General features: G+C 35.4%; 1 protein-coding gene across 2 annotated transcripts in view; it reads right to left on the bottom strand.

Annotated features, from left to right (window-relative positions):
- NBEAL1 (neurobeachin like 1) overlaps positions 1 to 26,679 on the bottom strand; it is a 208,991-nt gene that overhangs the window by 76,840 nt on the left and 105,472 nt on the right. For both annotated transcript variants that reach the window (XM_057301476.2, XM_034954834.3), the window contains 15 exons: positions 24,382 to 24,471; positions 21,212 to 21,380; positions 20,639 to 20,772; positions 20,016 to 20,175; positions 19,806 to 19,908; positions 18,796 to 18,952; positions 16,243 to 16,401; positions 14,587 to 14,746; positions 13,573 to 13,661; positions 10,464 to 11,039; positions 9,942 to 10,117; positions 8,400 to 8,553; positions 7,967 to 8,095; positions 3,999 to 4,304; positions 3,744 to 3,893 (listed from right to left, as the gene is read on the bottom strand). In XM_057301476.2, the coding sequence (XP_057157459.1) occupies positions 3,744 to 3,893; positions 3,999 to 4,304; positions 7,967 to 8,095; positions 8,400 to 8,553; positions 9,942 to 10,117; positions 10,464 to 11,039; positions 13,573 to 13,661; positions 14,587 to 14,746; positions 16,243 to 16,401; positions 18,796 to 18,952; positions 19,806 to 19,908; positions 20,016 to 20,175; positions 20,639 to 20,772; positions 21,212 to 21,380; positions 24,382 to 24,471 (2,712 nt within the window). The remainder of the gene's footprint in view (positions 1 to 3,743; positions 3,894 to 3,998; positions 4,305 to 7,966; positions 8,096 to 8,399; positions 8,554 to 9,941; positions 10,118 to 10,463; positions 11,040 to 13,572; positions 13,662 to 14,586; positions 14,747 to 16,242; positions 16,402 to 18,795; positions 18,953 to 19,805; positions 19,909 to 20,015; positions 20,176 to 20,638; positions 20,773 to 21,211; positions 21,381 to 24,381; positions 24,472 to 26,679) is intronic.

Here is a 26,679-nt window from a genome sequence, read left to right as displayed (position 1 = left end):
GACCAATAAAATCTTGCATTATGAGAAAGAAGCTAAGTAACCAATAGGCTTTTCTTATTCCATTAGAATCATTTTCTTTGATGAAGTGTGATATAATTTTACCTATAATCTATTTATATTTTTTAAAACTTAAAAAAAAAACCAACCAACAATAAACACGTGAAGAACTTCAAAAATGGAAAGTGCCTCAACACAGAACTTTTAAACTCAAGATAATTAACCTCCTACTTACTGTCAAGTAAAATAATTTTCCTCTGGGATCTTTTGATTTATAAGGCATCTAAAATGAGACTCAAGAGGAAAGAAAGTAAAAATTGTATACTACAAAGACATAATTTTAATCTGTGAAATTAATGCTTATAGGTTTCAAAGAAACAAACCGAAGACTGGCTTATCTAACTCACATCAATATTCATCTATTAGAAACTAAAATGATGGCATTAATTTGTTTCAAACAAACCAGCACTGAATTACATTAAAAAGAACAGTTAAAATTTTAAACAGTTTTAGAGAGACACTACAGCAATGTGTGGTTAAAAATACATGCCTTGGAGTTAGACCTGGATACAAATCTTAGCTTTTCTGAGCTAATTTTCTTATCTAACTTTATCTTTAGCTTAGTTGTTTCTCTTAGCTAATTCTCTGAGGCTCAGTGTCCTCTCATGTGTAAAATGAGGTTAACAATAACTGTCATAATAAAGATGAACATTTAAAGTACTTAATATAGTGCTAGAAAAATAGCAAGTTCTCAATAACTTGTGGTTGTCGTTATTATAATTGTTATTGTTAACTATTATTAGACTTAGTAGGAAATCAATTGTTTTGGAATACAATGTTACTAAATATTTAAAACAGATCATTGCTGAGAAAACTAAGGAAGTCATGACAGCTCCATGGTAATTAAACATAAATTCCACAGTTTTGAGGTTCAATAATATGAGGATATTCTTAAATTAGGTATTTCTAGAAAACCTAAAGGTAAAGTTAAGGGGAAAGTGTTGATGAGAATACAAACTGGTAGAACTTCTCTCAGGGAAATATAACAGTATTTATCATAAGGACTACACACTAGTAATTCCACTTATCCTAGAGAAATCTTCTTGGATAGCCACAAAAATATAACTATAGGGATGTTCAATACTATTTATAATAAAGAAAAAAACTAGTAAATGAGTCTAACAATGGGAAATAAATTTAAATGTACTAATATATAAAACAATGGAATACTTTGCAGCCCGGCATGGGAAGATGTTTACAATATATTTTAAGTTAAGAAAGGAACAATGTTCTCATTTTGGCTTAACCAAATATATACACCTTAAAATTACTTAAGACTATTGAGTCTTCCAATTCATGAATACAGTGTCTATCTGTATTTATTTAGGTCTTCTTTAATTTGTTTCAAGTGTTTTTTAGTTTTTGGCATATATACAGCAGATGCTGTATATATTTTGTTAGATTGATACCTAAGCATTTTATTATTTTTAGAGCTATTGTAAAAGTATTTTTAGAAAATCTGTTTCCCATTCATTATTCATTGCTAGTGAACAGAAATATGATTAAATTTTGTGTATTGATTTTATGTCCTGTAGCCTTGCTAACCTTGCTTATTTGTAGTAATTTATTGGTATAACAGAGTCCTTAAGACTTCCTACACAGAGAATCATGTTATCTTTAGATAGTTTTATTTTTTCCTTCCCAATGTGAATGCTTTTTTATATATTTTTTCTATTCTTACTATACTTGCTAAGATTTGTGGTACAACAGTAACTAACAGTGGTGAGAATGAATATCCCTGCCTAGTTCCCTATCTTAGAGAAAAGTACTCAGGTTTCGCCTCTGAATATGAAGCTAGTGGTAGGATTTTTGTAAAGGTTTAAGTATTTCCCTTCTATTCCTAGTTTGCTGAGAGCTTTGATTACAAATGGATGTTTAGTTTTTTCAAGTGCTTTTTCTGCATTTACTGATATGATAATGTAGTTTTTCTTGTTAAGACTACTAATGCGGTTCAGTATATTAATTAATCTTCAAATGTTGAACTAGTCCTGCATCCTGAGGATAAATTCCACTTTGTTGTGTCAAATATTATTATTACCATTATTATTATTGTTCTTGAGACTGAGTCTTGCTGCTCATCTACACTGGAGTGCAGTGGTGGGATCATGGCTCACTAAAGCTTTGACCTCCTATACTCGAGTGTTCCTCCCACATCAGCCTCCTCAGTAGTTGGGACTACAGGTGCGTACCACCACACCCAGCTAATTTTTAATTTTTTTGTAGAGATGGAGTCTCCCTATGTTACCAAGGCTGGTGTCGAACTCCTCACGTAAAATGATCCTCCCACCTTGGCCTCCTAAAGTGCTGGGATTACAGGCATAAGCCTCTGTGCTTGATCTAATGTATTATTTTAAAAATATATTGCTAGATTTGTTTTGTAGCTATGTTCCTGACAGATACTGGTCTGCAGTTTTCTTGTACTATTTTTCTATGATTTCACTATGAGGGTAATATTACCCTCATCAAATGAGCTAGAAATGTTCCTACTTTTCTATTTTTGAAGAGACTGAGAAAGTGGCATAATTTCTCCATTAAATGTGTGGTAGAATTTGCCAGTGAAACCATCTGGGCCTGAAGTTTTCCCTTTACGAAGGTTTTTAACTATAAATTATATTTCTTTAATAAATATAGGACTTTTCAGGTTACATACTTATTCTTGAACTAGTTTTGGAAATTTGTGTCAGTCAAAAAATTGATCCATTTCATTTAAGTTGTCATATTTATGTGCATAGAGTGGTTTGTAGTAGTCCCTTATTACAATGTTGATGTCCGGGGAGTCAGTGGTGATACTGCCTCTTTCTTTCCTGGTATAAATAATTTTTCACATCATTCTCTCTCTCCTTTTTTTTTTTTGTCAATCTTGCTAGAAGTTTATCTGTTTTATTGATATTTTGAAGAATTCGACCTTGGTTTCATTGATTTTCTCTATTATTTTTCTGATTTCAATTTTATTTACTTCTGTTTTTATCTTTACTCATTCCTTACTTTTGCTTATAAGGATATGGATTAATTCTGTTTCTCTGTTTTTCTTTTCTTTTTTTTTTTTTTTGAGATGGAGTCTCACTCTGTTGCCCAGGCTGGAGTGCAGTGGCATGATCTCCGCTCACTGCAACCTCTGCCTCCCAGGTTCAAGCAATCCTTCTGCCCCAGCCCCCTTAGTAGCTGGGATTACAGGCACATGCTACCATGCCCAGCTAATTTTTGTATCTTCAGTAGAGGTGGGGTTTCGCCATGTTGGCCAGGCTGGTCTCGAACTCCTCATCTCAGGTGATCCATCCACCTCGGCCTCCCAAAGTGTGGGGATTATAGGTGTGAGCCACCTCGCCCGGCCATTTCTCTAGTTTCTTAAGGTAGAAACTTAAAATTTGATGCCTTTTTCTTTTCTAATATAAACATTATGTCCTGTAAATTTCCCTCTAAGTGATGGTATGTATCCAGCCTCCTTAGAGGGATCTATTAATGTACTATCAGCTTAATAAACTTTTTGCATAATCACTATATAGAACATTTTACTATTAATTGATCTTGTTACTGATTAGCTGTTTTTCTTCTAATTCTAAGATAATTTTTAGACAAATAAAAGAAATATTGCTTGTTTTAAAATTTGGGGCCTGTATTACTCTTAATCAATATTAAATGCCTAAAATCAACAAGAAAAACTAGATATTAAAACATTTACTTTTTACCTGAAATTTGAGCTTGCTTTCCCCTCCTTCCCGGTCTCGTTTATGCATATTTACCATTAAAGCTTCATAACAATCCTTCCAATAAAGTGCCATGTTCTCATGACCATCGTAAAATGTATGAGCTTCATACTGCTTCATATAAGGTACAATCTTACCAAAAAAATAAAAAAGATACATAAAATTTAATATATGACTTCACCTCTATAAAAATGGTAAATTAGCAGAAAAATCTTGATCAAAAAAGATAAAACTTACATATTTTTCAATGTAAACTTGCCATTCATTTGAATTACAATATTCTTGAAAATCTTCAAAAAATGAGGAGCTACCATTGGTAAAAGGTAAAGAAGGTAGGTGCAAGTTCATGAAGAGAAGCTCATAAATTTTGGAAACCAGGGTACGAACAAGGGGAATCAGAAATGAGTAGATTTCAGTCTGTTCCTTGATTGATTGACTTAGAACATGTTCCAGCTTCCCTAAAATGTAACATGCTTCATCCTGATTTTCAATCACTTTGGTCTGAAGAAGGGTATTTAGCTTAGCTGATGCCATTGCACAAACCTGGAGGAAAATAGTTTGGATGAGAAAGAGCAGACTAAAGCAAACATTTAGTGAAAGCACAAGTTCTGCCTGGCTCTGTGGATTCAGAATTTTTACATAACTGTCAAGAACTGTGAAAGGTCTCAGATGTTACTTTGCCTCCAAGCTAAAGGGTTAGCTGCTACAGTTTCACAGGTATTGGCAGAAGACACAAGACTCCTGAGTCAGAGACCAAGATCTACAGCAATAGCAGTAGCCAGAGTATCAGCATTTGCATTGTTTTCTCAAAGTGCAATTCCCACAGTGAGAGATGAAGAGGACTAGATGATGTCTGCACATGTAGACACATTTTAGGAGAGAAACCACCAGTATAAAGAGAACCCAAATCTTTTTTTTTTTTTTTTTTTTTTTTTTTTGAGATGGAGTCTCACACTGTTGCCCGGGTTGGGGTGCAATGGCTTGATCTCGGCTCACGGCAACCTCCACCTCCTGAGTTCAAGCGATTCTCCTGCCTCAGCCTCCCAAGTAGCTGGGATTACAGGCGCCCGCCACCATGTCCGGCTAATTTTTTGTATTTTTAGTAGAGACAGGGTTTCACTATGTTGGCCAGGCTGGTCTTGAACTCCTGACCTCGTGATCCACCTGTCTTGGCCTCCCAAAGTCCTGGGATTACAGGCGTGAGCCACCGTGTCCAGCAAAGGGAACCCAAATCTTTTATACTGGGCAGCAAACTTGTCTGATTTTGCTATGGAGGGAGACATTATCTTTATTATATTGGATAGTAAACAAATCTTCCCTTTTCTCTGGAGGAAGACATAACCTCTATCTTCCAAAGTTGCTCATATGAACAACCTCGAAAATCTAGTTCATAACAAAGGCAGCCAGAGTCACTATTCAAGATATATAGAAACACAAGAGACCCATGGAGAACTGTCTACCAACAATGGCTGTAGGAAAAAGCACTCTCTTTCTCTGGATATGAAAGAAGTAGCATACAGCCCTAATTGCTATTGGCAGCTGTTCTGTGTCCATAAGGGAAGCCAGCTTAACACAAGCTGACAGATGATGGAGAGTGGTGCTGTGAGAACAGCAAATAAATAGAACTGGAGCCCTGACTGAATCCTGCTTAAACTCACCTTAATTATGAAATTCTAAACTATATGAGCAAAAAAATCTTCTTAACTAAGTCAATTTGGCTTGATGTTTCTGTTATTTGAAATCAAAATATTTTGATACATAAAGAACAGGTATATAGGAGTCCAAGTCCTTGATCAGAAACCGAACTACCCTTAAAATTCCCGAGTAATATACATAGTCAGGGCACAAGCCCAGACAAAGAAATACTGTATACTACTACTAAGCTTTGGCCTTAATCCCCAGTGAGGAAAGGTAAATTAGATCACTAGGGGTTTCCTTTTTCCTTGGCTACAGAAAGATCTAAGTCTTAAAATTAAAGCAGGAAAAATGACATATTGTGACTCCTTCTCCCTTAACCCTATATCCTCACTTGGATCTATATTACTTCCCAAATAAATAAAAGCAAAATAAAATTAAAAAGTATTAGAACCTGAAACCACTTCAAGAATGTATTTGTGCCAAAAGCTGGTCTGGGCTGTACACACAGGTCTTTGCAGGATAAGGCAACAAGAGACTTCAGGTACTCTTTCCATGTAAATCTTAGCAATGTAAACAGCATTGGAGGAAACGATCTCTAACATGACTCAAAGCTCTGACTTCTCTACCCTGCTCATATTTTCCCCCAACCCATCCCTCTTCCCACCTTTTAGTTTTTGAATCCGACTAAAGGAACTGAATTCCAAGAGTCCAATAAATTAAAGAAAAAAAAGTCATACAATCCCTACATCCAGGAAATACCAATGTTAATGTTATGGGCTTTTTTTTGGTATGTGTTTAAGAAAATACTATTTACATAAAAAGTTAAATATCCAATGTTTTGCTTTTAACTTAATGTCATTAAATTAAATAAACACTAAGTTTACAGATTTATTTAAAAGTACCAAGGTACTTTTAATGAATATAAGATAATTTACTTGAGTACTGCTTTAATTTTGGATACTGACATATTACATACATATATTGCTTTCTTTTCCCTCATTATAAATAGTCTTGCATTAGGGTCACCTGAGGAATTACAAAAAATACTGATGCCCAGGCTGGGCACAGTGACACACACCTGTAATCCCAGCACTTTGGGAGGCTGAGGCGGGCAGATCACCTGAGGTCAGGAGTTTGAGACCAGCCTGGCCAGCATGGCGAAATGCCATCTCTACTAAAAATACAAAAATTAGCTAGGAGAGGTGGCACATGCCTATAATCCCAGCTACTTGGGAGGCAGAGACCAGAGAATCACTTGAACCCAGGAGGCGGAGGTTGTAGTGAGCCGAGATTGTGCCACTGCACTCCACCATGGGCAAAAGAGCAAGACTCTGTCTCAAAAACAAAAAAAAAATACTGATGCCCTAGTCTCACCCCATTCTGAATTAATTACTACGGGTGATGCCCTATATAGGTATTTTTAGAATGCTCCTCTAGGTGATTTAATGTGCAGCCCAGGGATGGGAATCATTGGCTGAGCTAAGGCAACAGGGGGAGTAGGGAACAGGCTAACCGGAGACACTATATACAACTAAATGAATCAACAACCATGCAGTCCTATTTTTGAAAGAAGCTGGGAAATCTTAGTTTTTATGTAAAATTTTTAATACTTAAATACTGGCAATTAATTAACATGTATGAGCCAAATGAAACAAGTTTGCAGGCAGCTCTATTATAACCCCTATACAGAAAGAGGTTCCTGTTCTAGCCTTTAATGTGTACAACCTCAGGGAAATATGTTTTTATTTCTGAGAGAATAAAATTACACAATAGGCTAGTGAGAAATGTTTTAGGTCACTAACCACTAGTAGACAGAATCAGTCTCATCTGGGCCAGGTGCGGTGGCTCACACCTGTAATTCCAGAACTTTGGGAGGATGAGGCGGGCGGATCACATGAGGTCAGGAGTTTGAAACCAGCCTTGCCAACATGGTGAAACCCCACCTCTACTAAAAATACAAAAATTAGCCATGCGTGGTGGCACACGCCTGTAGTCCCAACGACTTGGGAGGCTGAGGCTAGGGAATTGCTTGAGCTTGGGAGGTGGAGAGACTGCAGTGAGTCGAGGTTGTGCCACTGTACTCCAGCCTGGGTGATAGAGCTAGACTCCGTCTGAAAAAAAAAAAAAATAATAATAATAATCTGTCTTATCTGTAGGTGCTGTGCTTGTACTTATAAAGCCCCTATTATGGAATGGGCACTGAATACTTCATTGTGAACTAAATAAATACACACAGCCCTAAACTGCACATATATAAACAGTCTACACAGGCTACCTAGCATCTGAGTAGTTACATTCAATACAGATGATATGAGCAATGTTTCTAATATAAGCTATGTATAAATCCTGTAAAAGGAAGCCTTAAAATTATATAAAGTTATTAATATCAGGAAGAAATAACAAATTAACTGCCTCTCAAGCTCCTCAAAACTCCAAATGAAATCATGGATACTTTTAGAACTAATGAAAAACTTAAAATACCAAAAAGACATTCTAACTGGCTTGTTACATAAATAATACCTATGCTGCATGCAAGCACAGAAAATAATATAAAAGAATGGACAAACCTGCAAATTACCCCTTCCAATGAATCCTAGAAGCAACTGGATCTGAATTTGAGAGAGTTTTACCCATACTGGACTTTCAGAATAGCAGACTGACAGACAGTCAAAGAGCAGCATCATATCCTCTAAAAGCTATCACAAAGGAAAAAAATTGAGAAATAAAAACATTCAGTTTTTCAATTTACTGATGATCAATTTTCCCCAACATTAATACAAACCACAAATATTTCAAAAGCTAGTCCAATGTTCAGTTGACAAAAGCCAAAAGAATCATCCTAGTAATAGCTAACAAAAATCTGTGACTATTCATCACATCTTATCCTTGTTTATTGAATCTGATTAAGCATTAACGCTCTAAAAAGAGGGGGTGCAAAATTTTTCTTTGAATAAAGTTCTTAACTACCCAAAATATAATTTTAAAGAGATATTACTGCACCTTCTCGGTCCACATGTTTGAATTAACTAGTCCCTCTGACTGAAGAAAGTCCTGTATGATCAGCACTAGTCGGAAGGCGTTTTCAGCAGTTACTGGATTAGTTTTTGCTTCTCTGTTTTCTGAGATTGCCCATTCTAACATCTTTTGTAGCAAACTAAATGGAAAACAAAGTCCTCTTAAAACCATTGTGAGCTTAGAAAAACAGTAGGACATTAAAAACAAAACAAAATAGCTTGAGAGGCAGCATTGTATCTCTAAAGATATACTATCTCTAGCAGGTATCCCTAAGATACTGTAAATGGAAATTGAATTTTTTTTTTTTTTTTTGAGACAGAGTGCAGAGATCGCTCTTGTCGCCCAGGCCGGAGTGCAATGGTGTGATCTCGGCTCACTGCAACCTCTGCCTCCTGGGTTCAGGCGATTCTCCTGCCTCAGTCTCCCGAGAAGCTGGGATTACAGGCATGCACCACCATGCCCAGCTAATTTTTGTATTTTTGGTAGAGATGGGGTTTTGCCATGTTGGATAGGCTGGTCTTGAACTCCTGACCTCAGGTGATCCACCTGCCTTAGCCTCCCAGAGTGCTGGGATTACAGGCATGAGCCACCATGCCAGGCCTATAAATGGAATTTAACAACAATGGAGAAACGTTGAAATGTTTGGAGTATTTATCTTTAATATACATAGTATTAAAAGTCAAAAGTTTCCTGTTTTACTTGACTATAAAAAAGCTATGACAATAATTCATATTCCATCCTTCATGAGATACTTAAATTAGTTTCTTTAAAGCTGGAAATTGGCAAGGTTAGGGAAGAAAGCCTTATTATGCCTTACAGAGAGTCTTGCCCTGTGGAAAAAAGATGTAATACTTCTCCGGTGTGCTACCATTACAGAGTCCTATTATCTACAGCAGGGGTGTCCAATCTTTTGGCTTACCTGAGCCACACTGGAAGAAGGATTGTCTTGGGCCACACATAAAATACACTAATGATATTTTAACGATATGTTTTAACAATAGCTGATGAGCTTAAAAAAATCACAAAAAAACTCATAATTTTTTAAGAAAGTTTATGAATTTGTGTTGGGCCACATTCAAAGCCATCCTGGGCTGCATGTGTGGCCTGCAACCTGTGGGTTGGACAAACTTGATCTACAAGGAACCCTAAATCCTTCAGAGAAATAATTATCATGAAAACCCAACTCCGTTCTCTTAGCACGGAAACACTCAAATTTGGACAAGCCTGTAGAAAACAATGTATCAAGTCCTCAAATACTGCAAGAAAACAGTTTAAACAAAAAATCTGTAATCACTTACGATCCAAATTTACTTAAGACTTAAACCTCCTCATACTGGAATGAGTTTGGGATTCCTCTTTAGATCCTACTAATACGGCAAAAGATAGGAAAAAGAACTGAGCACAAAGTTTCTCTTTTTCTCCCTTGTTATATCCACGGAATACTGAATAAATGTTCAATAACTAACGTTATTTTAGACTCCTGCTGTCACCAAAAGGAGGATGGAAAATCACTAACTAAATGCTTACGTTAGTTTTATTTCATCTGATGGTCGAAGTAGTTCACTGGATATTCCTGGTTTACTTAGTGCTGAAAACACTTGTCCTCGTTCAATCCAAGTATCATCATCAGACTTTTCTAGTCCCTTACACATTACATAATTCAAAATATGTGTCAGTAATTGAAGAAGCTCCTCCTCACATCTCTATGGAAAATATAAAGTAATTTTAAATAACTAGAGGGTGTAGTTGTTCAAAGCACATAATAAGAACCATTACATATACTCATTGTAATCATTTAACATATTTTTAAAGTCCTTAATGAACCTGGAACTTTACTAGGCCCTAGAGATATAAGATGAGTAAGACATTAGCTTTGCTCTCAAAAAACTCACAATCTAGTGACTTCCAGGTTTCTAAACCTTAGATCATGAAACTTAGAACATGAATACAATATGAAATTGTTAACAACTGCTCACATATTTCTAAGGATTAGAAGTATATATCAGACATGAAAATAAAAACAACATTTGGAAAAATAAGCAATTTTACCTCTTGGCTTTCAAGTAAAGAGAAGTCATCACTAAAGCCCATATCATTTGTGATGCTGCTTTCTTTGTCAGAGTGCACAGAAAACGATTTAGTAGACTCTACTGGGGATGGTGTGCTAGGCAGACTGTCTGGCACTTGACTTCCACTATCACTCATTTCACATGAGTCAATTCCACTGAGGTCTAAACTCAAATGTGAAGGGTTACTATAACAGAATTCCTCTTGATTCTCTGATTTGAAAGACAATTCTCCCACAGAGCTATCTTCTGGAAATAATGGTGTGTTTGAGTCTAAAGAGTGTCTATCCTCCAAACTCCACTGATCTGAAGACACATTAGCTGAGGCAAAAGAGGTGATTTTTTCCTCATCTGTTTTTTCATCAGAGTTCTTCTTAGTATCTTCAGTTGACATATTTTTATCATTGTCTTTCATTAAAACAGCTCTACTGTGCTTATGAAGAGTATTTCCGTTTTCAAATTTTGCTTTTAAAAAAAGCCTAACTAAGGTGTCTTGCCAACCCACTTGCTGTGATATTTGATGTGCTGCATCTGGCTGGGACTGCAAAATTTGCAAAACCTGTAAAAAGATTTAGAATACAAAATTCTTCAAAAAGTACAAAGTACTTTATATCAAAAATAATATTTTCAGTTATTTTAATGATAAGGTAATTTAATGAGAAACTATAGAAGAATATACTTTCAAAAGATTATATTCTTAATTAGATTATAAACTATTTGGAAGACTGGCACTGTGTTTCCAACTAATCTCCGTATTACTCATTGTACAGAGTAAGAGTACACTAAAATATCTGCTGGAAGATAAAAAAGAAAAATTAAAATGAATAGGATGATGGTATATGTTAAATAATAGAGTAATATCCTCTCAACTAAATACTTTCCATGAGCCCCCTACATTTGTTCAGGAAATATTATTGCACACCTACTATGTGCTAGGCACAGTTTTAGGCACTAGCATTAGGGGAGTGAATAGGACACATAAGACATTTTGATAGAACCTGAGTATACCAAGGATGTTTTTCTGTCTCATTTTTTTTCAGGGAAAGTTAAGTTTTTTTTTTTTTTGAGACAGGGTCTTGCTCTGTCGCACCAGTGCAGTGGTGCGATCTTGACTCACTACAACCTCCGGCTCCTAGGTTCATGCAACTCTCCTGCCTCAGCCTCCCGAGTAGCTGGACTACAGGCACACAGCACCACTCCTGGCTAATTTTTGTATTTTTAGTACAGACAGGGTTTCACCATGTTGGCCAGACTGGTCTCGAACTCCTGACCTCCTGTGATCTGCCTGCCTCGGCCTCTCAAAGTGCTGGGATTACAGGCATGAACCATGGTTGCTTTTGCAAAAACTTTTTTGTTCAGTATGTCTACACTAAAGTCTACATTGCTTAGTAAGTCTATATTATACAAACAGAACAAAAACTAAACTTTAATTCCAGAAAATGAATTTCAGCAAGATGGATGCCACTGCTTAGCTAGAATAGTAAACAGTGACATGAGAATACGTATGATCTCTACTATCCAATTGATTAAAATTTTTAGATAAAAACAAGTTCTTAAAAAGCTTTAGACATTCAGTTAAGATCTTTTAAGACAATTTTATCACAAAGTCAAAAAAACTTCTATGTAGATGAAAACAACTCTAGCTTCCAGGGTTTTGAGTATCTCTCTTAACAGAAGTTTTAGCTCTGACAATTTTCAGAGCAAGAGATGAACAATGTTGGTAAGGACTTCAATATTACTAGTACTAATACATGTTGATACAGAAGGCAAGGAGTCACAATGACGTGAAGATTCTTTCTTTATTAATACAATATCAATCAGTGAGCAACTGTTACTTTATAGGTGCAGAATAACAATTTTTTTTCTTCCAGATTAAGCTTTACTTGGCAAAGAAACTTTTCATGCTGACTTTAAAGTTTCCATAAAATATGACTTATTTTATATCTATTTTATACATAAATAATAGATAAAACCAAGCTGCACTGAGAGCTGTTTCTAATTATACGTGAAAAGGAAAGGATCAATTTATATGACCTGCTCCAAATACTCAGAGCTAAGTACATAGGGAAATAATCACTGTCACATACACTGTTTGTATAAATGTAAACTGGTACAGTTATTTTGAAGGACAATGTGGAAAAATCCATCAAAATGTAAAACATTAATACCCTTTGAAACAGCAATTCTATTTCATGGAGTATGTCCTACAGATGTATTACCACAAATTGGAAAACATAAAAAGACATTCATAACAGCAGTTTATAACATGGAAAAGCAGGAAACAACCTAAATGTCTATCAATAAGGAACCAGATAATACTTTATTAAATAGCCGTACAATGAAACACTATGCATTTCCATTAAAGAGAAAAGGAAATTATACATATATATTATACAACAAATACATATATTTTTCTTTTCTGTCAGTTAAACAAATAAATTATATATGTGTGTGTATATATGTGTACATATATATAAACTCTATATATAGAGATCTCTTATTCTCACACACACATATATATATATCTATCTATCAAGAACTGTGACAAAATCATGAGGTAAAATAAAAAAAAAGAAAAGCAAGGAAGCAAATTAAATAGGTCAATGGTTACTAGTGGAGGACAGAGAAAGTTATGATCTGAAAGGGGAAGACAGGATAACTATCTCTTGACTTAGTTAAAGGTTAACTGTGTACTAAAGACAAATCATTGTTGGAATACTCATAAACAAATTATAGAAAATTATTTCCAGAAAGTTTCAAAAGATTCAGAAACTCTATAATACGGTATATTAATTAGAAATGGTCACAATCATTGAAGGTTCTTAATAAGAAAATTATTCTCTGGTAATACATTTTTGACTCTGGAAAGAACATATTTGCAGGAGACCACGAAGAACTAAGAAAACATTCACATGCTAATTTCTTATGATAACATGAAGTTAATTTACTTCAAAAAGAAAATTGTTTACTTATAAAATTACGTCATTTATAAAATAAATGAAAACTTGTATCTGCTGCAAAATAATGCAAAGTTATTTATAGCATGATGGTGATGCTGCTATCATTAAAATATATCTTAAGAGTTTACTGACCTTTCTGCAGATGGCCACTCTAACATTTATATGTGCTCTGTGAGATATATATACCACAGACAGTAGATCTTTGAAATTAATAACAGGATCTATGGTAGGAAAAACAAAAAGTTAAAATTAAATACCAGAGATAACCAAAGAAAGAACTGTGGATAATACTTGTATAAAATGCTGAAATAATTATTTCATTTTAAAATATGAATTATAGGTATGTTCAAATTTTAAAGAAAAAATAGGTTTAGCATGTTTGACATCCTCCTGAGTCAACCCTAAATAATCATTCCTTTTGATTGCTTGAACATACTGTCCATACTGCATGGCTCTTATATTATTATTTATCTTTTTATATACATGTCTTATCAACAAGATTGTAAACTAATCAAGACAAAGAATCTTATATCCCCAAACTCCCAGCATCTGGCATAAATTCTACTGTCTGTCATTAAGTACTGAAAAAAATTATTTAAAAAAATTAGAAGCAGGGCATGGTGAAACATGCCTGTAGTTCCAGCTACTTGGAAGGCTGAGGTAGGAGGATCCCTTGCATCCAGTATGAGGCTACAGTGAGCTACGATCACACCTGTCACTAGCCACTGCACACCAACCTGGTCAATACAGCAAGACTCTGTTTCTAAAAAGAAAAACCAAAAAACCAGAACAAAACAAACAAAAGAAACAACAAAGAATATCTGAAATTAGTTTTCATTTGCCTTTAAAAATTTAAGCTCCTTAAGAAAAAACAATCTTTTGCACATATTTTCTGTAGTGTCCTTTTCTTGTTCCGTGGACTCATTTATTAACTTAATCACTTAGTCGATAAACATTTACTGAGTAAGGAACTGTGCTATGCCCCAGGGAGACAAAAACAACAAAACTACGTAAGATATGGTATCCAAGGAAGGCCCTGCTGAATCAAATAACAGATATTTTAAAAGCAGCCTGAGAAAGGTATGAAAAAAACTTACAGGAAAAAACATTTCTTAAATATGTTAGCTTTATCAGCCTTATTCATACCTGTATTTATGATTTGATGGGTGAGGTTTTTAATAAGAGAAGTATTAACAAGTGCTTCATTAAGAAGGAGTCCCAGTCCCGAGTAGCCAACTTCTCTGAGTCGAATATGTTGTTTACTACGCTCATAAACGTTCGTGCATTTCAACATTTGTTCCATAATCTGGTCACGACAAGTAATATATTCTCAATATAGAAAATTAAGAATAGTTTGTCATTTAACATTAAAAATGTTAACTTATTAACATTAAATATTAATGTTAGTATTTATTAGCATTAATATTTAATGTTAGTAAGTATTGCTATTAACTTATAGCAATATTAACTTATAGAATAAAATAATGCTATTAACTTATAGAATAAAACATTGCTATACTTTGTTTTTGGAGCATCATTTTATTCCTTAAGTACAAAAACTTCAGCATTAACCCATTTATGCCGGAGGTTGCAATTTTTTGAATTGCAGACATGTGTGAAAAGTCAGAACTTGGTGATGACCTTGAGCAGTGGGATATAAATAACTCCCAAATGCTTAGTGTTCCAATAATGGAACAATAGGCATAAAAGAATAGGCACTCCCTATTATAGTATAATGTAAAAATGGATTTAAGAATAAACTGGACTGGGCACAGTGGCTCATGCCTGTAATCCCAGCACTTAGCGAGGCTGAGGCAGGCAGATCAACTGAGGTCAGGAGTTCGAGACCAGCCTGGCCAACATAGTGAAACCCCGTCTCTACTAAAAATACAAAAATTAGCCAGGTGTGGTGATGCGTGCCTGTAGTCCCAGCTACTCAGGAGGCTGAAGCAGGAGAATCACATGTACATGGGAGCCGGAGGTTGCAGTGAGCCAAGATCACACCACTGCACTCCAGCCTAGGCGACAGAGCGAGACTCCGTCTCAAAAAAATAAACAAATTTTAAAAAAGAAAAAACTGGACTGAAATTCATCTGTAGTTGTATAATTGGTATGCTTAAAACTCTAGTTTAATTACATGGCAAATTAAAGAGAAATAATTTAAAATTTTGTTTCTTAATGAGAAAGGCTTAGATGGAAACAAACCATGCAGTTTGCAAGAACAAATGTGTGTCAGTACACCTCTGGATCAATCTAATAATCCACTTAAGTAACAGTTATTAAAATTAAAATAATTTTCAAGGATAAGTAAACATTTGTGAAGCAACTCTTCTATTTATTTTATAAGTTACTGATCTCTCTGGACTCAGTTTCTTCATCTGTAAAATGATAATAGTAATAATACCCACTTCATGAAGTTATTGCAAGATTAAGTAAGCCAATATATGAAAAGTACTTAGTTCCTGACATATAGTGGTTGCTACATAAAGTTTGCTATTATTACTAGCTGTTGAAATGTTCTGAATTGCCACATAGACCCACCAAGTCAAGAAGATGAGAGGTTTTATATTGAGGATGGTATGACAAAGTGAATATTCCACTGAGATGATTGTCAGATTACAATATAATTAGTTTTTTAATATGCAAACAACTGAAACATGAAAACTATATATAAAAATAAGTTGAACATCTTAGAGAAATAGATATAAAAATAATTTATAGTCACAGAATGGATATATTGCAAGAAAATTCATATACCCACAAACGCCCCAAAATACAAAGATGTTTAAGAAATGTTTGTACCTTAAAAATGATTTCTCTTAGTCTGTCAGAGTACTTCTGATTTAAGAGCAATGCGTACAGTATGTCAGCATTTCCTGGTTCAAAAAGCAGTAAGAAAAGCTGACCTCTGGTTGGGCTGGTACGTAGGAGACTGAAGAGCACATCCAAAATTCCAAAGAGCTTTTAAAATTAAACAACACAAAACAAACCACCACATTCATATATACAAGCACAAATAAGGTCATAAGCCACAAAAGTTATTTAATTAAATCCTATATAATGTTTTATCTTAACTTCACTATATCTGATATGATGTCTTTTTTAAAAAATTTTTTTGAGACAGAATCTCCCTCTGTCACCCAGGCTGGAGTGCAGTGGCGTGATCACAGCTCACTGCAGCCTCGACTTCCCAGGCTCAGTGATTCTCCCACCTCAGCCTCCCAGGTAGCTGGTACTGCAGGTGTGCACCACCATGCCTGGCTGATTTTCTGTATTTCTGGTAGGAATGGGGTTTCGTCATGCCGCCCAGGCTAGTCTCAAACTCCTCGGCTCAAGCGATCCACCCAGCTCACTGCACCTGGCCTCTGATATCTTTTGAACCAGATATGCTTTTGTCTTATTCAATTTCCTTTAGTATATCCTTTCACTATTCAAATTTACCTGTTGGAACCATATCTATCCTCTTTTATCCATATGAAAAGACATCTCCTCCATAAAGTCTTTCCTGGTCTTTGCAACATGTAAAACCCTCTTGGGAAAACCTCATAGAACTTTGTATCTCTCTTACAGATATTGTCATACTCTTCTTTGTTTATAGTTATTTGTAAACTTCTCTTATTGACCCCTGCCCCATTAGCTTAAAAGAATAATAATTCATCATTATATTACATGTAATGTCTAATATTATTGTGTGTAAACAGTAAGTCCTCAACAAATAACTCTTTAACTGAAATAACAAAAAAAAATATTGTTGGCAATGAATCATAGATACAACTATCATGAAATAAGATGGGAATAATGAGAAGCTTTTGAGCGGCAACCTTATAGGGAAACAGCCTGCATTAACTCATCTAATACCGATAATGAAGTCATGTAACCACTGAGTAAATAATAAATATTACATATAGAGGGCAAAATAGCCTAGTCAACATAAATCTACTTAAATTTGTGGTATTGCGGAGGTTATACCAGAAGAGCACAAAAATGGCTCTAAAATGCTTTTTTTTAACATTTGGGTTCTAGTTTCAGGTTTATCAGTTGTGTGACTTTTTAAGTCACATAATCTCTCTGAATATAAATTTCCAAAAGCATACATGCAAAAAGTAATTCCTGGTCTGTATATGTTATAGCAGTGGTTCTCAAATTTTACCATGTGCACGAGAATAATCTGGAGGGCTTGGTTCAGCAGTTGAATCAGCAGTATATCTGCATTTCTAACAAGTTTTCAGGTAAAGTTGGTTAGGGGCCAAACAAAGAGAACCACTAACTTAAAGGGTAGTTCTGAGGATTAAATGGGATAATGTAAGTAAAACTAGACACACATTTATAATTTACTCTTTATGTAATATTTTATTAACCTAGGTTAGAAATCTACCTACTAATGGCTGGGCATGGTGGCTGATGCCTGTAATCCCAGCACTTTGGGAGGCTGAGGCGGGCGGATCACGAGGTCAAGAGATGGAGATCATCCTGGCCAACATGGTGAAACCCCGTCTCTACTAACAATACAAAACTTAGCTGGGTGTGATGCTGCGTGCCTGTAGTCCCAGCTACTCGGGAGGCTGAGGCAGGAGAATCACTTGAATCTGGGAGGCGGAGGTTGCAGTGAGCCGAGATTGTGCCACTGCACTCCAGCCTGGTGACAGAACAAGACTCTGTCTCAAAAAAAAAAAAAAAAGAAAGAAATCTACCCACTAACTTTGATGATAACTTCGATGCTAAGTAAACACACACCACGTAGACTATGAAAACAGGCTTCAGAATTGCCAGACAAAGGAAACATTTCTATATATTAAATTTTCTAGCTAATTGGAATATTAAATTACACTGCCATCTATTTTATGAAAAATTTAGTTAGTAGATAAAATTTACTTCTGGCCTGGCGTGGTGGCTCACGCCTGTAATCCTAGCACTTTGGGAGCCCTAGGCGGGTAGACCATTTGAGGTTAGGAGTTCAAGACCAGCCTGACCAACATGGTGAAACCCTGTCTTTACCGGAAAAAAAAAAAAAAAAAAAAGGCAAAAAATTAGCTCAGTGTGGGGGTGCACACCTGTAATGTCAGCTACTCAGGGGGCTGAGGCAGGAGAACCACTTCTCCTTCTGGGAGATGGAGGTTGCAGTGAGTCGAGATCGTGCCACTGCACTCCAGCCTGGGTGACAGAGCGAGACTCCATCTCAAAAAAAAAAAAAAAAAAAAAAAAGATAAAATTTACTTCTTAAGTGCATAATATTGAATGTGACACTACACATATTTTACTCTCAAAATATTTAACTAGACACAAACATACGTTCAGAAGATGATGTAGCAACTCAAATGTTAAAAAGGAAAAGTAGATTTATCTTAGGCATAATACCTGTTCTTCTTCATTAGTAGCAGCTATGTACCCCATAATACTTTGTATCTCTTCATGAGATCCACCTTTGCACAGAAAATATTTAATTAGTCCATACAAAGAAGTCCTTATTGTTCGAATATCATCTAGAGATAGTTCATTATATTTACAACCATTCCTGAAAGACAAAACAAAGTATAAGAATTGAAATTTTAATTTTTACATTTCCTTTTTTCTGAGATGGAGTCTCGCTCTGTTGCCCAGGCTGGAGTGCAGTGGTACAATCTCGGCTCACTGCAACCTCTGCCTTCTGGGTTCAAGCGATTCTCCTGCCTCAGCCTCCTGAGTAGCTGGGATTACAGGCACACACCACCACGCCCAGCTAATTTTTGTATTTTTAGTAGAGACGGGGTTTCACCATGTTGGCCAGGCTGGTCTCAAACTCCTGACCTCATGATCTGCCCACCTCAGCCTCCCGAAGTGCTGGGATTACAGGCGTGAGCCACCGCGCCCAGCCTAATTTTTACATTTCTATATTTTCCACATAAAAGAATTCATAGTGTTAAAAAAAATTTCCATGTAATTCTGAGATTCATAGTAACTTTGGCTTGCTTTTCTTTTTAAGGAAAATCTTCTGAGTTAAGAGTTTCAGTGAATAAAATAGCTTATGTGAATACAACACCCACTGCATAGCAGACATACTTTAAGTGTTTTACATTATTAACTAATTAATTTAATCCTCAAAACAACCAAAGGAGGTAACAGTTTTCTTATCTCCTTTCAAAAATGAAGAAACCCAAGCACAGAGAAGTTGAGTAATTTGCCTACAGTTGCACAATTAATGAAAGCCAGATTCAAACTCTGTGTATGCGATCCACTGTTCATCATTTTAACCTCCACTGTATCCTACCTCTCTCCAGTTAAAACATACTAGAATCGCTGGTAAAGAGAAAGTCTACAGTCTACACATTCCAATCAAGTAGCAGACAGAAAATAATATATCAAACTGAGAAAGAACAAGGGCATCATACCCATAATAAATCCTAAGTGTATCTAGGAGAAATTGCACACCATACTTCTTTCGGAAAACTCTCCTGCTGTCTTTAATGATGGTTGAAAGATACTGTATGTGACCTAAAATAAAAAGTTCAATGGTAAGTAATTCAGCTAAAATAAAGTCAATAGGTAGTTACAAATTTCTAAAACAACTATAAAATGTTTATCTGAAAGCCTGCTCTCACCGATTCGAAAGGGAAAATCTCCACGGTTCCAAATACGAAAGTCAAAGAGTAAATATTGATACATTTGTTGCAGGAGCTGCATATTTTTCTCTAATGATACTTGTTCAATTAGTAACTGAACTGCCATCAACACATTAACATCCATCAAGGTGCTTGGCACCTGAAACCAAACAGAAGAGGGTTTCATATAGTTCAGTTTAAATAACTGTCATTAAGTTATAATTTTAAATCATTAATCAGAACATCTACTAAGTATAAAAATAGAAAAACCCACATTAGAAAAATAAAAACTTAAGTATTGGTTTTTCTGATATTAGACCAGAATATATTCCCCTAGTGTCATATTCCTAAAATAGTCTTATATTTCTCAACATCCCAAATATCAAAGCTATCAAACAAGGTTGTATACATCAAAGATTATACACTATTACATAAAATAAGTATTTCTTGTATAAGATGATTCCATACAAGTTTTAAAAGCTGCCTGTGAAACAAATTATATCCATTAATATAATTCAAGTTGTAATAATCTTTAAAAATATATTTATTAGGAAGAAAAAATCCCAACATCAACTGCAAATCACAATTATTAGCTACATCAACACAATGTTAGACTGGCTCACCTTCTGAAGTAAAGCACCAAGAGTTGCAACTCCATGGGAGTGAATAAGATTGTCCTGGTTGATAGGATGTCTCTGAATAAAATGTTTCACAATTAAGATAAATGTTGCAACTAGGTTTCTCTCTAGTCTTGACTCTGTGGAATCAGGAACATATTAATTATCATAATTTCTCTAATCACTTTTATATCACATTTTCTATATCTTAATGCACATTGTTACACAAAGTAGAAATCTGGTTCAGCAGTCAGCTTCCAATGCTCTATTGTACAATAGAATCAGAAAAAGCAGCAACTATAATATTGTATATTTATGTGCACATATTTTCTCTACCACAAATTTAACAATGTGGTCATATTTCCACTAAGAGTATAAACTAAGGATACTGGAGATTAATCTGTAGTTTTTTGATGAAAGTATTATAAACTTTCTGAATGATATTAGTAAAAGTAGAAACAACTGCTACAGCTACAAATGGTTAAGTTTCTTCCTAATGACAGTAAAACATTTTCATTTATTTCTCAATTAATTCTCAAATTTCTCAATGACTATTTTGTGTTAATTTCATCTTAATACCTGAGGCCTTTGTGGAAGTCCATACGAGCCAATCTCCTTCAACAGGTGTTATTGATTCAGGAACTGTGCTTTCATTCTTTTCTTCAGGAATCTGTCCTTCACTAAAGTGGCTGATTTGTTCCAATAAAGGAAAGAGTACATTTAACCCACCTATGCAGTTTATGATATCCTAAAGGGAAAATTATAATGTTTAAATCTTATAAAAGGAGGACAATTTTGTCATTTAATATCTTCACATGTATGAAGTTATAATCTGCTAGATAAACCTTTAAGCAATGTACAGGATAACCTAAGCTGAAGGAATTTTTGTGTAGGAAGATGCTTTACAGGGCAGCCTCAAGGGTCACCATAATCAAAACTCAAGAGAGATCAGGCCAGACCATTTTTACTCCATCTTCATTTTCCAAACTTTAGGGATTTCGAACATAGGCAAATGAAACATAGCCCCATAAGTGGACTTTATAATGTAACTCCAACAATGGAAAAACAACTGTCACTAGGCAATTAGGCATAATAAACAAGAGAATAAACAATGAAAAAAAATGCAGTTGGTGGTAGAAATATGACTGACTCCTCGACTTTTAGTTAACAAAAAGGTAGAGAGGGTATTTCAGGCAAAGTTCAAAGTTTTGGATATTTTGGGTAGCTTAATAAAATATTTTCTATATCTTTTGATAAGTTACTAATATCACTGGCTTCAGTTTCTTCATCTGTAAAATGAGGATAATAGTAACACCCACTTCATAAAGTATTGCAAGGATTAAGTAAGCTAATATATAAAAAGTGCAGTCTCTGACATACAGTCGATACCATACAAGGTTTGCTCTTATTATTAATTATTAAAGTGTTCTGAATTGCCACGTGGACATAACTTAAGTCTTCAAACAACCTCTTCATATTCTTTGCTTGTTTTCTTAGAAATAAATTTTATTGTGTATATTTGAGGTTTACAAAATAATGTTGTAGGATACACATAGATAATAAAATGGTTACTATAGTGAAGCAGATTAACATTTCTATCATTTCACATAGTTACTTTGTGACAAGAGCAGCTAAAATCTACTTATTTAACAAAACTCCCTAATAAAATGTAATTTTATTAACTATAGTCCTCATGTTTTACATTAGATCTCTGGACTTGTTCATCCTACATATCTGCTACTTTGTTGGGTTTTTCTTGTTTGTTTTTGAGACAGGGTTTCGCTCTGTCACTCAGCTGGAGTGCACTGGACTGATCACGGCTCACTGCAGTCTCGACCTCCCAGGCTCAAGTGATCCTCTCACCTCAGCCTCCCAAGTAGCTGAGACTACAGGCATGTGCCACCACACTCAGCTAACGTGTGTATTTTTTGTACAAAGTTTTGCCATGTTGCCCAGGCTGGTCTCAAACTCTTGAGCTCAAGCAATTTGCCCGCCATGGCCTCCCAAAGTACTGGGATTACAGGTGTGAACCACTGTGCCTGGCCCCATATCTTCTACTTTGTTTTGACTGTTTGTCATACCAGTTTTGAAGAGCTCTTTGTGTAAATAAGTAAATTAACTTTTTGGAAGGCAAATATTATTTTACCAGTTGTCATTTAACTTTTTTGGTCTTTGATTTGGCTACAGTATAAAAATACGCCTTTCTCTTGATAATCTGTTGCTTTTTGATTTCCACATTAGCCAAAAGTCTAACTAGTTAATAATCCACATAGGTGTAACTCAGGCCAGAAAAAAACGGCTTTGATTTTCAGGTATGTATGGTACATATAAACAGATTTCTATATATAAAATACCACATGGAATCAGCTTTGTAAAACCAGTCTTACAAGTAAAGCAAAAGTTAACTTATGAAGTGTCATTCATGTCATAAATCCTACTATGGTAACAGATAAAAAAAGTGTTCTGGCTGGGCATGGTGGCTCATGCCTGTAATCCCAGCACTTTGAGAGGCCAAGGTGGGCGGACCAACTGAGGTCAGGAGTCCGAGACCAGCCTGTCCAACATGGTGAGACCCTGTCTCTACTAAAAAACACAAAAATCAGCTGGGCGTGGTGGCAGGTGCCTATAATCCCAGCTACTTGGGAGGCTGAGGCAGGAGAATCGCTTGAACCTGGGAGGCAGAGGTTGTAGTGAGCCGAGATCCACTGCACTCCAGCCAGGGCGACAGCAAAACTCTGCCTCAAAAAAAAAAAAAAGAAAAGAAAAGAAAAAGAACAAGTGTTCTTATACCAAAATTAAGGAGAAAAATCCTTTATATATCATGAATAACATGAAATTAACACTAATTGATAGATTAATTTCTACATAGGCAAAATTATCTTAATGATTTCTGTTTCACTGAAATAATAAATGTATTTGGTTGGTGTTAACTGATTAGAAAAGTTTTTTTTTTTTTCCTGATTTACCGGCAAGTCTTCTTATAATTATCTTTTATTTCCCTGATTTACCAGCAAGCCCTCTTATAATTATCTTTTATATTTCTTTTATTTAACTTAGGTTATAACTTCTATTTAAAATATCATTTAAGGAAACACTATATTTAAGAATTAAGCCTTTCTCACCCTAAACAACCTTTACTAATTTAATTACTCAGTCAACACTTATTTGTTGCATAACCCTGTACCAGGAACTGATTAAAAAAAAGAAAAAAGCAGTGACCCTTCCTTCAAAGTTCTTTTGGACTACTAGAGCATTAACCAAGCAGTTACTATTTGCCATGGTAAGTGAAATAATAAAGTGCTAGGGATACCCATAAGAGCAGTTTGGTCTTGGAAAGTAAGTAGAAGCCTCTAGATGGAAGCAAAGTTCCAGCTGTGACATAAATATGAGGCCAATGAAAAAGGAAAATAAGATTTGAGAACCCATACAGACATGGCAAAAACATTCAAACTCCACACAGACAGTTGCCCCTGCCAGGAATCAATTTTTTTCTCACTGACTTTATAATGAACGACATTATCCAAAGACCTGCTGTAGCTTACAAAGGTAACTATATTTCAAACCAAAGTCATTCAACTATGTTAGTCATTTAACTTTGCATTTGTTTACCCTTCAAATTGTATGTTTGCATAACCCTGTAACTGATACCTATTATTTAGATCAATCTGGCAGTGCTTTAAAAACAAAATCTTTAATAAGAGTATCAGTAAATTATGTAAGACGTTGCCCAACATTTACTATTAATTTACCTTAATGTCCCAGTTCACTACTTTGTTTCCTGTTAATCTTCCATGCAAACAATTAGTAGATAAATCAAGACAGATTGAATTTTTGCAGGCCTAAGAATAAAAGAAAAATATGGCAAACAACCAATTAGAACAAAACATAAATTTAACCACATATAGAACATTTCACCATAATACAAAAAGGAATACAGGATAGTCAAAGATAAGATGCCCATAATATGAATTTTAGTATTGCTGTTCTGTTTTAAAAGAAAGAATCAGGGCCGGGCGTGGTGGCTCATGCCTGTAATCCCAGCACTTTGGGAGGCCGAGGCAGGTGGATCACCTGAGGTTAGGAGTTCGAAACCAGCCTGGCCAACATGGTAAAACCCCATCTCTACTAAAAATATAAAAACTAGCCGGGTGTGGTGGTGGGCACCTGTAATCCCAGCTACTCGGGAGGCTGAGGGAGGAGAATTGCTTGAACCCAGGAGACGGAGGTTGCAGTGAGCCGACACGGTGCCACTGCACTCCAGCCTCAGTGTCAGAGTGAGACTCCGTCTCAAAAAATAAATAAAAATCAAAAAGAAAGAATCAGGAATTAGATTCTAAAGCACCCACTTAGAAAAGTAGGTCACTGCTACTTGTCATCTGACAGATGAGCTATAGGCAGAACTTGTTCGCCAGCCACAGTGATGTTTTTTTTTTTTTTGGAGACAGAGTCTCACTGTTGTCGCCCAGGCTAGAGTGCAGTGGTGTGATCTTGGCTCACTGCAACCTCTGCCTCCCAGATTCGAGCAATTCTCCTGCCTCAGCCTCCCAAGTAGCTGAGATTACAGTGGTGCACCACCACATCTGGCTTAATTTGTATTTTTAGTAGAGATGGGGTTTCACCATGTTGGCCAGGCTGGTCTCGAACTCCTGACCTCAAGGGATCCACCCACCTCGGCCTCCCAAAGTGCTGGGATTACAGGCATGAGCCACTGCACCCGGCCTCGCCAGTCATAGTTTTTAAATTTTTCTCTTTTAAACAAATACATGAAAACAGATTTTTTGCTTTAAAAAAATTCAATGTTTTATTTCCATTAGCACTTCCCTAGGCACAATTTCAAGATACACATAAAACGTGTGATTAAAATGAGAGATAAACCATAGAACAAAAAAAAAATCATAATATAAAAATACAATTACAGGCATAAGATACTATTTTCCCTCATGTTGTTGCCAGACAATTCTGGCTGCATTCAGAGTAAGAGCTTAGTCTGTAACTTTAGAAACAATATTATTTGCTAACCTCCATTCGTAAAGGCATGTTAACTTCATATTCAATCCAAATTTTCAGGTAATGCAGCATCCTTGAATCTAATCTAATCCCCATTCCAAAAGAAAGTAAACCTACAAATTTTAGCGCACATGATGTAGTTACTGCTTTCCTCTTAAACAATTGAGAAAAATTGCTTTAATAAAACAAATACTTAAACGTTATCCGTCTCCGAGACAGACACATCTTTCTCTAGTTACTACTTTAGTCTGTAACTAAAAACTGTGTATCTATGACCTGTTTTAACAGAATAATCTCCTAATGGTATGACACTCTCTAGAATCCATTCCTCCAATCCAACTTTCACACTGCAGCTTAAGACCATTTCTAAAATGCAAATCTGATATTACTCTTCTGCTAAAAATTCTATCCATTGCCTATTATATACTCTGACATAGGAGGTTTGCTATAATGTGACCTTGCTCTCTAGTCTCATCTCCTCTTGCTCAGTGTCCTATACCCAAATACATGTAGAACCCAGTTTTACAGTCTATGCCTTTTTAGGTGATATTTACCATGCATCCCTGCTCAACCTTGTCTTTTAAAACACAAATGATACCATCTTCTTTATGATTTTCTAGCTTCCTGGAACAACAAACCACTCCTCATTTGTACCCTCACTATTAATTTGTACATTATTCCGTACATTATTCCAACAAAGAAATATTGTATATTAGTTAAGGATATAAATTAAACAGGCTGGGTTCTAACTCCAGGATTCAATGGAATTATGAGTCTAAGAAAGTTACTTATCTTACTGAGCTTCAGAAAACTAAAGCTTAGAAAAGATAACCAATAATACCATATACCTCTCAGGGCTTTTGTGAAGATTAAGTGAAACAATACACGTGAAACACTTAGCATAGTGCTTAACATATTGTTAACACCCCATAAATGGTAGCTAAAAAGAAAAATAAATGCTCATAAAGTTATGTTGAACTTATTTTTTTAAAAATTTCTTTTGCTTTAGATTGTAAGCTTCTTACAGACAGAGACTTTTA

The sequence above is a fragment of the Pan paniscus genome, chromosome 13, assembly GCF_029289425.2.
Source record: "Pan paniscus chromosome 13, NHGRI_mPanPan1-v2.0_pri, whole genome shotgun sequence".
In the NCBI taxonomy this organism is placed as follows: domain Eukaryota; kingdom Metazoa; phylum Chordata; class Mammalia; order Primates; family Hominidae; genus Pan; species Pan paniscus.
This window is presented reverse-complemented; position numbering and strand designations above follow the sequence as displayed.